Raw genomic sequence first — 14,307 nt, 5'->3', positions numbered from 1 at the left:
CTTTATTCATTTGAAAACTTGTGGAATGGGACATTCTGCATAATGAGTACTTTCTACTTTTGGTACTTGAAGTACATTTTGATACCAATACTTTTGTACTGTTTGTAGTAAATTGTGAACACCGAACTTTTACTTGTAACAGAGTATTTCTACATTGCAGTATTGATACTTTTACTTAAGTAAAAAACGTGAGTACTTTTTCCACCACTGAATATAATAATCCTTAAATCTATTATGATCAAAAACAAAACGCGGACTGGTCCTCTAACCTGACATCTGTGAGTTAAGATTTATTTGGCTATTCAAAAATAGCAGATCTACAAGCTCATAGCGCGGCACCGAGTGCCGCGCTATGAGCTTGTAGATCTGCTATTTTTGAAAAATCTTGATATTTTTTTTTTTTAACTGTTTGGATTTATAAAACATTTATTCAGGTCTTTATGGGTTGTTAACAGTGTCACTCATGTTGGGAGGGGGGGTGCCTCAGTGCCAAGAAGTGGGCGTGGCGTTCAGTCCGTGGTGGTTGTTGTCGGATCGTGAGAGCTTTTCCTCCTCGCAGCAGCACCTCATCATCTCCTAATGTTCGTGCCAACGACATTAGAGGACATGCAATACTTCAAACCCAGCCGAGAAAGGCTGTACACCACACGATGCTGTGGATGCTGCCATGTGCGGACGGGCACCATCATCCTGGGGACATGGTACATGGTACGTATACATGTTGGCTGGTAGTGCTAGCTTCTATTAGCCAACGACCTCGGATACAGCCAGTGTTGCCAGGTGTGCTTATTCTAAGCGACTTTGGGGCTTGTGTTTTTTTGTGTGTAAAAGTTGCTTGTAAATATTGGTACGGTTGCCTTTTTTTGGGGGCTTGTTTCTAAAGTGTAGTTGCTTATTTTGGGCTTGTTTCTAAAGTGTAGTTGCTTATTTTGGGTTTGTTTCTAAACTAGTGTAGTTGCTTATTTTGGGCTTGTTTCCTAATGTTGTTAACTTGTTTAAATCACTGGTTCTCAAACATTCTCATGATCAATGACCCCTAAATAAATATGTATTTGTCCGCACGGACCCCCATCTGAAAATATTTTGTGGCATGGACCCCGCCCCCAATACAATATTTGTGTTATGAAATGTTTCTAAAATATTCCAAATTTACCATTTTCTTTTTCAAGATTTTCTTTTTTTGAAAATAGCAGATCTACAAGCCCACATGTAGCTCGGCTATTTTCAAATAGTTATTTGGGGCTTGTTTTCATAGATCTGGTTGCTTGTTTCTCTCTCAAAGCCTGGCAACACTAGGTTGAAGCGTTGAGTTGTGGCTAGGTTGAGTTGCGCTAGAAGAGGTAACGTTAGCTTAAGTTCTCCAACGATAAACAACGACGTGTCTTCGGCTGAATAAAGTGTCGACACGACGCGCATTAGCACTTTATTCTGTTGAAAATACGTCGTTTTTCTCGAGCCATAAAGGGTCGCGCGACGAATTGTTAAATTAGCTTTTAAGTTACTAACGGCCCACATAAACGACAGTGTTGCCAGAGTTTGCGAGAGAAACAAGCAACCAGGTCTATGAAAACAAGCCTGATGACCACTTTGAATACATCGGCTATTTGAAAAAAAATCTTGTATAAGATTGTAGAAGATTAAACAACATTTAGGAAAGTAGCCCAAATAAGCAACTACTACACTTTAGAAACAAGCCCAAAAAAACTCCAATATTTACAATCAACTTTACAGAAAAACAAGCCCAACGTCGCTTATAATACGCCGACATGGCAACACGACCTTCTTAACACTGTCGTTTTGCCAGCTGTATCATCCATCTGGCGTCCAGCACCTGGAATGGAAAGGAAAACTGGATTAATACCCAATCTCAATGCTTGTCCCATACATAATGCTATGCAGTACTCTTTAACCACTTAAACCCCCACATGGGTAACTGGAGTCCCTCAGGGCTCACTACCAGTGTGTTTTCTGTTATCGTGTCTGTTTTCAGTTTTCTGTAAGCATAGCGTAGTGAACTTGTCGATCTGATATTTTCAGCTAAAGCTTTCCCCCACAATACCGATGCTGGGGTTTAAGTGGTTAAGTCGCGTAGCTAACGGTTTGTGTGTGGCCAGTGGTGATTCATGGCAGATGTAGATCACTGTGATGTTGTTCTTTCGTTATGATCCCATCCCTGGATCCCTCATGCAGTTGCGTTAATCCCTTCGCTCACATTACGTAACAATTGCTGTATTAAGTCGTAATATTGAAACCCATCATGCCCGACCAACTATTAGGCTAAAATTCACAGCTTTTGGGACCATGTAAACTTGTAATTAGAATTCTAGATCACCAAACTAAAAGTGTAACTGTTGCAAATTGTGATCAATTAGAGATTTTTGACCCATCCCAGTATCTGTACATACTCTTATCAATATACTTAATGGTTATTAAGCTGTGTAATTATACATAGTTAAATGGGCTTGCTTATGTACTTTTCGCTTTACCACTTATACCCAGAATACAGTTTGTACTAGCCTTGTACTAGCCTTGGATCACAAGACGGTCATCTGTCATGACCATATGTCAGTCTTGCATCAAGGCTAAGTTTGTACCAAATCTGTCTGTTCCTGTACTGTCTTGTCTAGCTTACCTCTCTATCAATTTAGTCAAGGAAAGTTCATAATCTTCTGGCTGGGGCTGCACGATTATGGCCAAAATGATGATTATTCATTGACTTTAGTGACAAAAATATTTGTATTGGACAGTACTGTCACATAAACATAGCACTGTTTCACTTTCATTTAGTGCTACTGTCTGATCTTTTGAATAAAAACGATAAAAAAATAAAATAATTTGGTCCTCCTTATTCATCTACTGTAAATTCTGTGCATCTCAGAATCAATACCAAAACTTTGCACTAAATTAAATCAACAGAGCACTGCTTTCACTTTTACATTGTGCTACATATCTGCTACACATCAATAAATGTCAATAGTCAGACGATCATTTTCATTTAGTCGTGATCATGATTGAAACTTGTTTAGTTGTGCAGCCCTAATTCCGGGCACACACATGTGACCTCTGCAAATGTATATTATCTGTATGTGCTTAATAAACTTAAGAACATGTCATGTGACAATGTTGCTGTCATCTTGTTCTCCAAGCTTGCGCTCGCTTGCAGGGGACAACTACCACCTCACTATAGAATATCTTTTAGGATCACAACAGAGCAGATATCTACAACAGCAGCTAAATAGTTGTCCTGCCAATCAGTGTGTACAACATGGTAGTGAGAATGCATCAAGGAAGACTCAAATATTATTGGTGTGTAATTAACACTTATTTAATAGAATAATTGAGCTCTTGTGCATTCTTATTTTGCATTCCAACTCTGGGTCAAGTATCATGCCTTCAAGGCGTCCAACAACAGGTGCAATTTTGCACATTCTATTTCTGCACATTCCTTTTCACACCTTAAGCTAAAACCCTAGTGTAGCAGAGTAGTCTTACGTGAAGGACACACACCAAACGGGAATCCCTTTGGTGTGTGGCTGTGTGCTTAATATAATCTGCATTATAATTCCACCCTATTGAACTGGACAGGCTTTACTGTAGTGTAAGGACTGAACTGAGTTCATTAATGAAAGTAAGGTTCACCTACATACAAGCTTAACCCTAACTATAAAACAGTCTTATGCCATTGAATTAAGCCTGCCTTTTCATCACTCTTGGCTCAAATGTATCCATGCTTGTGTTTCATATCTTCCAGGTAGTGAACCTGTTGATGGGCATCCTGCTGACGGTGGCAGTGACCCATCCGGAGAATGTGCCCACCATTGATCTGCAGTATGAGGTCATTGACAATTGCTTTGCCTCAGACCGGATGTCTGGTAAGCATTGGCACTTGTTATGCCAGCATCTGGCATCTATGTCTGTCATTTCTTTCCTGGGGGGGATATCCCAGTAACTGGTATTATCACTGAGTGTATTGAAATTACCTGTAAAGTTGCTGTTAGCACTAAAACACAGATTTGTCCAAATCATTTGCACGCTAAAAAAAAAGAAAAAGACTTGGATTAATGACAGGTGCAGATTCTTAAACATGCATAATAATAAAGGCCCTCTAGCCTTTGTCAGCGTTTCATGGAATGCTAGGCTAGAGGGTCAAAATGCGTTTGTACAACTTATTGAATGCAATAAGGATTGTTTTGTGCCATAATTGGCAGTTTGCTTCATTATGCAAGGTTGCTTTTGTGGCCTTCCTACTGTAATGCGGAGTATCCTCTAACAGTGTGGAGAATAACTTCGTGAAGACAGCAGAACTGTGCTGCACTGTGTTCATGCTGGTGTCTGAAAAAGGTTTTCTTGTGTTTTCATTCACTGCAGTGAAACTGGTCCACTTGGCCAGTTGGATGGTGAGGCTTGACAGGTGATACTGGTGTATGTTTTCATGTTGTCCTCCCAGAGCCAAACACTAACTCACTGATAACAAAGCCCCAAATGCCACATTCCACATTGGTATTATTCTGACACATTAAAGCGACGCTATACCCCCATGGACATGGTAGTGACCTTTGTGCATTTAAGGTAGGGGCTGCTTTAACCTAGGATTAAGATGCCAGGAGGGCTTCTACAGACAGCGACTGAGTTACTCTTCATTTTCTGACTGTGTGTTTTGTTGGCTGAGTTGCTCTTCATTTTCTGAAAATCAGTCAGTGGGAGATGGCTGGACACCGAAATTCGATACCGTCATGGCACCGACCGAACTGCTTCGATACCATCGAGTAGTAGAAAATATCGTGGCATTCGATACCAAATTTCAATATCTACAGCCTAATTTCATGAACGTGCATTTAAGAGCACAACATTGCAAAGTGTTTGAGGATGGCGCAAAGTGTTTGAGGATGGCGCTGTATCTGTCAAATTTCCCCACTGATCGCCAAAAATAAATACTTCCAGGTTGTGCATAATAAAATTCTCATTTGCCATATCATTCGCAGCATTTGTCACTGTGAGATACGAGTTAAGTTTACATCCTCTAAATGGAGAGTGTGGGTGCTTTGTGGTCGGGGTGGGGAGCGTTCTTTTAAAACATCCGTCATGGGTGTTCAATGTTTTTTTTTTTTTTCTCAGACAAGACCACATCATTCATACTATGGCAGGGCACGCAAGTTGACAAATACTTTTGCCCAGCCTTTCTACTCTAGGTGCAACCACAATAACAGTCATGCTTCAATGTTCTTAATAGTATCCTACTATTATGTATGAAATTATTAATAGAAGTTATCAGATGATGTTAAATATTGCTGTTTGTTGAAAAAAGGTTTAAATCAGGCAATAGTTTTTCAAGTCGTGGTAATGCTTGCCAGTGAGGCAGCAGAAGTCTGTTAGTAGATGCTGTGTGTACTTAATCCTGCTTACCCTGAATGTTTTCCTCAATTCAAATTTATAAACAGTTACTAGTCTAGTTCATTTTAATGTGTAATATAATTTTGGAAGTGTATCGCTCAGGAACCGGTATCTAAGTCAAGGTATCTGTACCAGTATCAAACAGTTTTTGAACGATGCCCAGCCCTAGTGGGAGAGAAGAGAAAAAAGGTTGTGGTCACACAACAGAACAGACTGATGCCAACAGACGGGACAGGATGTTGTCTACAGCCAACTGTGACAATGTCAGCATTCACAGACTGTTTGGGCTGACATTATGGCCAACAATTAGTGTAGCTCTATTTGATGTGGGTTGTATTTGTCTTCATGATTAAGGCCATGTTCAAATTACATTAGTGACAGATAAAACGTGGGAATGATGTTTGAGCCCTGGCCTGTTTTAATACAGCTGACATCTGAGATCCCAAACTAATAAAAAGGTTCAAGTTCCAACTAGATGTCTCCTACCACCTGATGTTGTTATATCGATAATAAGTAAGCGATAATCAACGACATGTTGTGGTTATAAAAAAAAGGTGCACGATTCAGATGTTAATTTCCAAAGTGCAGGGTTTTATTTATTTTGCACAGCTCAGTCTATTACCCCCCATGGCAACTTAATTAGAATATTAGTACCTATTTATATGGGCAATACACTCTTTAATAGTGGCCATGGTATAAATGAAACTATGTTAAGTTCACAAATAGTACTAAGTAATCATTAGTAGTAGTCGGATATAACTGCAAAAGAGACACATTTACTACCAATGACCAATACAAAACTGTTGCTAAAACAAGGAATAGTGTACCAGGGAATTTCTGCAACATTCAAAACATGTATAGAGTAGCTTTTATCAATATATAGACCAAAGAACAAAATGGCACTATTGCATTAGGCCATACTCATCAAAATCTAAATGCTCAAAGAGTATTTCCGGAGGAGATGTTCAAAATAGAGAAGTGAAATTGAAAACAATACAAATGCTGAAACATCTCGAACCTTACTCAATAAATATCGACACAATAGGTCCATGTCGTAATCTGTTAGATTCGGAGTAGCAATTGGCGCTTTCACTGTTGTGCAACATCTGCTCTGTAACATCCTGTTTGCTCACAGACTCAAACCCCTTTGATAATGTGATGAATGGCATAACCATAAGCCTATGGAATGGCACTATGTAGGATCCACAAGTGCAGTCACAACTGCACTGTATGTATACCAATGACGGCCTGCAGATTACGCCTGTAGTTGGCATCGTACTGTATGATCATGTCACGTAGTGATATAAAGTAGAACAGCATCCTGCTCATACCCATAAATAATGTAAGGCTCCCCAGCATTGTCCAACATTCCTCCATTAACTCACTCATGTGTGAACCTCGCCAGTGCAACAGGCAGAGCAGTCGGAAGCATTTGACTGAAACATGAGGAGGGTGCAAAAAGGCAGGCCTTTTAATTATCCCAGCCTGTGTTTCAGTGTGTCTTTTACTTGATGCTGAGACGGAGTAGCTAAAGGGCTCCCTTGAGCAGGCCTTTAAAAGAGCTAGCAAAGCAGGACTGGAACCCTGGAGTCTCTCCAGTACTCCTACATGCAAATCAATGCTCCCTCTCAGAGATGAGGCCAACGCTCATTGTCCTGCAGTCACAATTGCATTAATTGTAAAATATTTGATTAACTATTCTTCTTATTTGTTCTCATTCTTTTGCACACAGAGAATGCCTATGTTGGATTTGCCATCTCTCTACTGATGCTCACAATCAGTGCCATGATGGTCTATGGAGCTATTACTGTAAGTTTCTGTGTGTGTGACTGTATGTGAGTGTGAGGGATATTAGGGATGCCAAAAACGGATGATCAAATCTGAATATACTACTGCTCCGGCAAAGATGTTTTATATCAAATGGCCGACAGTGTGAACAATATACTATATACTGTACAATAGTATATTTTGTTTATTTATTTATATAATGATAATTATTATTATTAAAAAAAAGATTTGGAAACTGCCAAGAATATTCAGAAATTCGATGTTTGGATGGCATCCCTATTACGTATCGGATGCCATTTCCTTGACAGCATAAGGTGTCTGCAATGCATCTCTGTAGTGTTTGTTATGCAAATATGTGGTCTAAATATGTTAGCCTGATTTAAGAAATGTCTCACAGTCTTGGTCTATTAATAGCACTAGTTACCCACAGAGCTAGATATGTCAAGAAGAGGTAAAAGGAAACGTCACTGCCCCCTACTCTTTTCATCTGTTCAAAAGAAATTCATAGGATTTCTTTTTTATCTATGTGAAAGTTTGGTACATAATGTTCTGTTCTTATTCCTATCATCTTCACCTCACAGACTTGCGTCATTGCATCAGGATGAAAAGGTTTGTTAGCCTTTTGATGTGGACCTGAGTTAAGACCCTAGTTTTGGATGACTGTGTGCACAGCTAAAGCATGAGATGTAGCTGCTGCTGTAGCACTTAGTGCACATCAGCAGTCTGTAGAATGTTCTTTAGCTGTGCAAGAACATGGTCATAGACGGCCCTGGTAGATGCCCTGTTTTAGTACAGTGTGGCAGACAGTGCATCATATCTGTTGTCATACTATCTGCTGTAATTGCTGATATTGAACACTTTGGTCATGTTACAGAAATATATACCCTATATTCTGAAATTATTATTAAATCAGTTATTATAACGGCAGACTCTCCACTGATATTTAGTTGAGAGTACCCTGTGCCCATATAATCCCTTTGATCCGACAGTGTCCTTTGCTCGCTAAGATGTTATGTTTCACCGCTGTAAACCACCGGCAAACATGTCACCGTTGTCAGTTGAATCCATAAGTTGTCATTCCACACCCACTCAACTGTCAGACAAAGGTACAGTAGCTCTCTGGAACAAACACTTTAGCTAAGATACTTGTACTTGCACTATTCTATTGTGGGGAGAAAAAAATGTCAGTCAGTCACACACTCCCTGTCTGTCTTGCTTGGTTCTCCTCAGTGGCTGGAGCAATTGCTCTGAACTTGCACACGGCCATTGACCATTTGCATATGCACACCATGAGGAAGCCCGCTTTTCTCTTCGCCACAATTCAAGATGTTTATTTGCTTATTTGCGTTTTGCTCTGGTAAACACTGGCGATTTGTACTTCGGGCTATGGGATCTATTGTCGCCATGGTTACAGCCCCACATGCTGATCAAACTGCTCATTTGTGGAATTACTAGCATGCAGATTCACACACGCAATGTTCTAATCCAGGTTCTGTTATTAGCACACATAGCTTCACTCAAACAGCTTAAACATCAACTTCCCATGGTTGTGGGAGCGACAAGTCTGTGTGTGTGTGTGTTCGTTGTGGGTCTGCGGGGACGGGTTGCAGTTGGAACTGTTGCAGCTAGGCAGACATCGAACACAGGCCTTGCCCATACATAACTTAAAGTCTGCAAATACTTTGACTGCGCACATCAATCTTTACCTTGAAAATTGCATTTTCCCACGTGCACACAAGATAAAGATAGAGCACTGCACCAAGTTATATTTGCAACATAATTAGCACAGCATAAAGGAGTAAATGTTTCACTGTACACAAAGAAATCTTTCCTACCAGGAATTTGTGCTGTCTTCAAACGATGACGTTGTCCTTAACATCTGTGTGATTAATCATGTGAGCATATCCATGCAGTCTTGAACTAGTTAAACCTCAAAGGTTTTCATCTCGAGTCCCAGCCATAGAGTTGTATTAGAGTTGTAATACAACTCTCTATGGTCAGGATGGCTCAGACGTGGTCACCGTACAGGCCACTGAATGACCCAAATGAATGGATAAAACCCTGTAATCGTGATGCAACTAACCATATGATTTGGTACAATATTGAGAGGGCTTCAGAAAACTAGAAAGACAAAAGACAAAGTTCTATCTGGAGGCCTGAGCACACCACACCGGGAGGAGGCAAAACACTGTATTTTTGCTCTTAAAGTAATACTAGGTAACGTTTTCAACAAAACTAAAGTTAAATTGTATATCTTTTGCGAGTGGCAAAAGTTTCACAACACCCACTCCGTGAATTTCACCCCCGGAAGCCTTTTATTTATATATTTTCTATTGAACGTGTACGGGGGGGACTTTCCCGGGAAAATGACGTTCCTGGCCAACGTCATGACGTCGTGGCCGACGTCCTCAGGAACTACCGCAACGGTTTCCTGTTTGGCCAGGAACTACCGCGCTATTAACAAAAAGGAACCTCACGCTGATTTTAAGATAATGTAGGATTGGAAGATCGAAAAAGAACAGAAAAAGAAAGCACAGCTCATGGTAACTAATGCTCCACTGGCTAAGAGAAACGATCCGTAGATAGTATAAAACAATTAAAAGATCGCTTTTTGAAACGCTTCCGGCTTCCGGTGAAAACGAATGGAATTCTGGGTAATCGAGGACTAGGGAAATTGTATGCAGTGACGGTAGTGACCAGCAGAGGTTGCTAAAAATCGTTATTTGTGATTCTGCATTGTACAACTTTAAGTGTTCGAATTGTACTACTTGTTGCTGAGTTTTATATGATAATGAGTGTTATAATACGGTCCTCCTAACCTTATTGACCTTGCAATACCTGTTTCGTCTCTCCTTCCAACCCATCTCAGCATCGTGACGGCTGGCTCATTCCATTCTTCTGCTACCAGCTGTTTGACTTTGCCCTGAGCTGTCTGGTTGCCATCAGTTCCCTCACCTACCTGCCAAGGATTAAGGACTACCTGGACCAGCTGGTCAGTCTTATTCTTAACACTATGAACATTTTTTAAATGAATGAAGGAAAAGAAAAACCTGGTCAAACTTTCTGTTTGCCAGCTATTAATATCCACCTGCACATATTTATGGCTTCATGATTGCAGCATTAGTACAATCATGTAAAGTTGAGTGTTGTAGAACATGGGTATTTGTAGCTAGTGGGGCTGTATCATACGTGTTGATGTTGACAAACAAAACAGACAAACATACAAACTGAGCAAAGATGTGTTGATACAATTATAAGAAAAATAAATACATGGAAGAAGTGGAGATGGATTTTGTTTAACTTGTTTCTCCTTTGAAAAATGTATTGAGCGTATTCCATTACTTCTCAGCCGGATTTCCCCTACAAGGACAACCTGCTGTCCCTGGATTCCAGCTGTCTGCTGCTGTTTGTGCTGGTCTTCTTTGCTTTCCTAATCATCCTCAAGGTAATGCTGTCCTAAATGCCTCTGTGAGACTCATTGAAAACACTGTCTACTCCCATATGTTCAAAGTAGAGTACCTTGATCTGAAGTTAAGGATGCATGTAACAGCAGAATTCATATCAGTGTTTTTGTTAGGCTTGACTCTTTAAACTTATAATGACTCTTGTATTTAAAAAGTAATTATTTTGTGCGGATCTGTAACAACCCTTAGGTCAAGTTTGTGGACCTTTAACCTAAAGCAGAGGTCTTCAACAGGGGGTCCGCGACCCCTAGGGGGTCCGGAAGTACTGCAGGGGGTCCGCGAAATTGTTGTTTGATTAAACAATATTTTTGTTTGAAAAAAAAAAAAAAATCTTTTTTTCTTTTTTTCCCCAAAAATGTCAAATTGTCTTTAAACATAACATGAATCCATAGCAAACAGATAAATGGAGGCACAATGCACAATAACATGGTATGTTTATACATATTTTGTAGAGAATTTTTATTTTGCACACCTACTGGGGCAGGTGCGTATAGGAGCAGTCAATATAAAACGCAATTGTATACATAAATATACAATATATGTGGTAACCCCCCCCCCCTACCCTTCGAGGTAGGGGGTCCCTGCTCCATCTCCCCATCAGTTTGGGGGTCCCTGGCCTGAAAAGGTTGAAGACCCCTGACCTAAAGCCTATTGTTCTATTATGAGGACAACATGTACATGAAAATCTGACAACAATTTCCCACGTATTCTGTGTCTTGCGCTTTAAGCGCTGAATAAACTCATGAAACATGTCTGGATGATGCATTTGTCTTGGCACTAAACTTTGCCTTTTCATTTTTTGGTCTAGGCTTACCTGATCAACTGTGTGTGGAACTGCTACAAGTACATCAACAACAGGAACATGCCCGAGATTGCCATCTACCCTGCTTTTGAGGCTCCACCCCAGGTATGTCGGCTACTGGGGTTCGCTTTTCTTCATCCATACATTCATATTATTTATGATAGACCTGCGATATAGTTATAAACATTCATATGAGTCTCGTGGGATGAGTTGTGCCTCACTCTGTTCTCACAATGTGCAATACAGTCAGCAGTTGGCATGCCTCTCACACTCATTCAATCTAAGCATCCCAGAAAGTGCAGAGCAAAGTCTTAGCAGTTGCTTCATTCGTGCTGGGTAGAGCTACACAAATATGGAAAACATGGTAATTGCGATTATTTTGGTCAATATCGAGATCCTGATAATTTAATACTATTGATTACTCAATTATTTTGGAAACACAATTCATTTATTGAACAATTTATAACAATATGTATGTTAAACTGTCCTGATATGTAGTGTTGTCTGTCATAACAAGACTATCAAATTACCTAAACGTAAACAACTCAAACAAGAGGTTGAGTGCCGAAACTCTATGCCAGTATAGCTTCTTTTTTTTTAAGTATGTTTCTTTTACCTATGTTTTATTTTTATGGGGTCTATATGATGTTATTTTGAATAGAAAGCACTTTGGGTCAACTTCTTTTAAATGTGCTATACATATAGAGGTGACTTGACAGTATTGCACCAGTTCCTATTCACTGATTCACTACATACAGTATATTTCACTGCTTCATTTCGGTCCCACTTGACGCCTGAGCTGTCAGTTTGCCCCCTGGTGCTCCAAAGCAGACATTACAGGCAACATAGCCTCACCACACGTACTGCTAGTAAACAACAACACTACTTTAACAGCAGAAATGTAGGCTACCTGTTAGCTTAAAACACGGTTAAAAAATGCCTCCAAAGGATTCCAACACCAGGACGTGCAACAAGGGGAGACACGCCGTCAAGTTTATTGAAGCATCTAGCAATGTACCGGACACAAAATTATGAGTGATGCATTATGCTCAAATTATACTCGCCAAAAGTAGCCAATCTACAACCTCACAACACAATGTTGTGTAACATTTTTCTCTGCTAAAGAATTGCTGAAGTTTGAAGCTGGAGTTATTGCAAGAAGAATTTATACTGTGATTATATATATATTATTTTCTGTTCCCTCTAGTACATCCTGCCCACCTACGAGATGGCAATGAAGATGCCAGAGAAGGAGCCCCCCCCTCCCTACATGCCAGCTTAAATACCCCCCATCGCCAAAACACACACCGTCATATTCACTTGTGCAGTTCTTGATTAACACTTCCCAGCATCATTACCACCACGCCCCCTTCATTTTATCCCCACTGTGTTAGTGAATGACCACTCAAATGCCATGTGTGGCCCTACTCCATGCAATTTTGTAGATACATTTAAATGATGAAGGAGGGACAGGTTGAGTGCTCTGTAGAATAATGATTTGAGGTTTTTAACAAGGTGACGAAAATAATTATTTGAGGTTTTTAACAAGGTGACGAAAGACATCAACCTATCTTCCCTGTGTCTTTAATGTCTTAGCAAAAAGGGATAATTGTGAAACATTTTCATTGCTTGACATTGCTATCATCAATCCAACATCACCCTCTACCTACAGTAGACTGATATATGAAATGTAAATGGAATAACATAAAAAAAACTCTATGACAATCCACTAATGACACTTCTGTTATTGTTGAATTGTGTTTTTCTTTTTATTCTTTCCCTTAGTATTAACTTAGATTTTATTCCATCTTAAATCTTTGATGGGGAAGCTTGTAGCACTTTTGTCTCCTGTTATTTATTTAGCCTTGCTGTGGGTCAGTACAACACCCAGTGTGCCATGCTCATCAATCTCCCTTGTGATACTGCCTTGTATTTAGCAAAACTAGGAATTGGTTTTCCAGCAGAGACCAAGTTGAAGGAAAGAAAGACGGGGGCGCTGTAGAGTCGTTTCTGATGTTTTCTCACCTGGCGTGTCTTGTGAACATTAGTAGGTGCATGCTACTTTTCCTTTATTCCTCTCCTTAATTTTCAGAATGTTTCAAACCCAGTGTTAAGCATATTGACTTAAATAAAAGTTTCAAAACATTTTTATCCACTATTTGACTCAGTTTTGTTTTTATTATAATGTTTTTGCATGTTTTAAGAACATAACAACACCGACATGCTTTCTGTCAATCGTAGATTATATAAAAGCTTTACTGTGCCTAGCATCCCATAATTAGTAGGGCAACTTGTTTTCACACTGCATTGTTTTGTTGCAATTGCAAAACTAATCCTACTTTACCCCCCAAAATGTAACATAATCCGCAATCAGATGCTAATAGTTATTCAGCCCCTTGGCAGCAAATGGACCTGTTATTTTATTATTATAAACAATTCTGGGTCTTTATTGTGATTCTTTATTAAAAGAGAAAATGTTATGGAGGGTCAACTTAGAATATAAAAACCTAACAGACAAATGACATGCATGATACCACAAATCACTCAGGTCATCAGAGCCTAATAAATTAATTACAGGTGTATAAACTAAGATAATAATAATGATAAATATTAAAAATATATATTGTACCAAATCATATGGTTAGTTGCATCACGATTACAGGGTTTTATCCATTAATTTGGGTCATTCAGTACCCTGTACGGTGAGCATGTCTGAGCCATCCTGATCATAGTTGTATTACAATTCTAAATATTTAAATATTTAAAAAACTCATTGTGAAAGTAGCTACTTGGTGTAATCTTTTTTTTATTATCAGTTTCAATTAAGTGACAAAGTATTAATTTTACAATAAGAAGACTTCC

General features: G+C 39.4%; 1 protein-coding gene across 1 annotated transcript; it reads left to right on the top strand.

Moving 5' to 3' along the window:
* The first annotated feature begins 518 nt into the window (after positions 1-518).
* Positions 519-13,603, top strand: laptm4a (lysosomal protein transmembrane 4 alpha). The gene is made up of 7 exons (XM_080452321.1): positions 519-708; positions 3,752-3,872; positions 7,124-7,200; positions 10,049-10,171; positions 10,529-10,624; positions 11,452-11,550; positions 12,653-13,603. Exons 1-7 carry the CDS (start codon positions 580-582, stop codon positions 12,725-12,727), a joined length of 720 nt encoding a protein of 239 aa, XP_080308447.1. The 5' UTR covers positions 519-579; the 3' UTR covers positions 12,728-13,603.
* The last annotated feature ends 704 nt before the right edge of the window (positions 13,604-14,307 follow it).

This window comes from Gymnoscopelus braueri (genome assembly GCF_963280865.1).
Source record: "Gymnoscopelus braueri genome assembly, chromosome: 16".
Lineage (NCBI taxonomy): Eukaryota > Metazoa > Chordata > Actinopteri > Myctophiformes > Myctophidae > Gymnoscopelus > Gymnoscopelus braueri.
Note: the sequence above shows the minus strand (reverse complement) of the source record. Positions and strands in the feature narration are given on the sequence as shown.

Coding starts and splice junctions, on each gene's coding strand:
- laptm4a (XM_080452321.1), top strand. CDS start 580: ATGTTCGTGCCAACGACATTAGAGGACATGCAATACTTCAAACCCAGC. Junction 10,172..10,528: donor AGGACTACCTGGACCAGCTG/GTCAGTCTTATT, acceptor ATTACTTCTCAG/CCGGATTTCCCCTACAAGGA. Junction 11,551..12,652: donor CTTTTGAGGCTCCACCCCAG/GTATGTCGGCTA, acceptor TGTTCCCTCTAG/TACATCCTGCCCACCTACGA.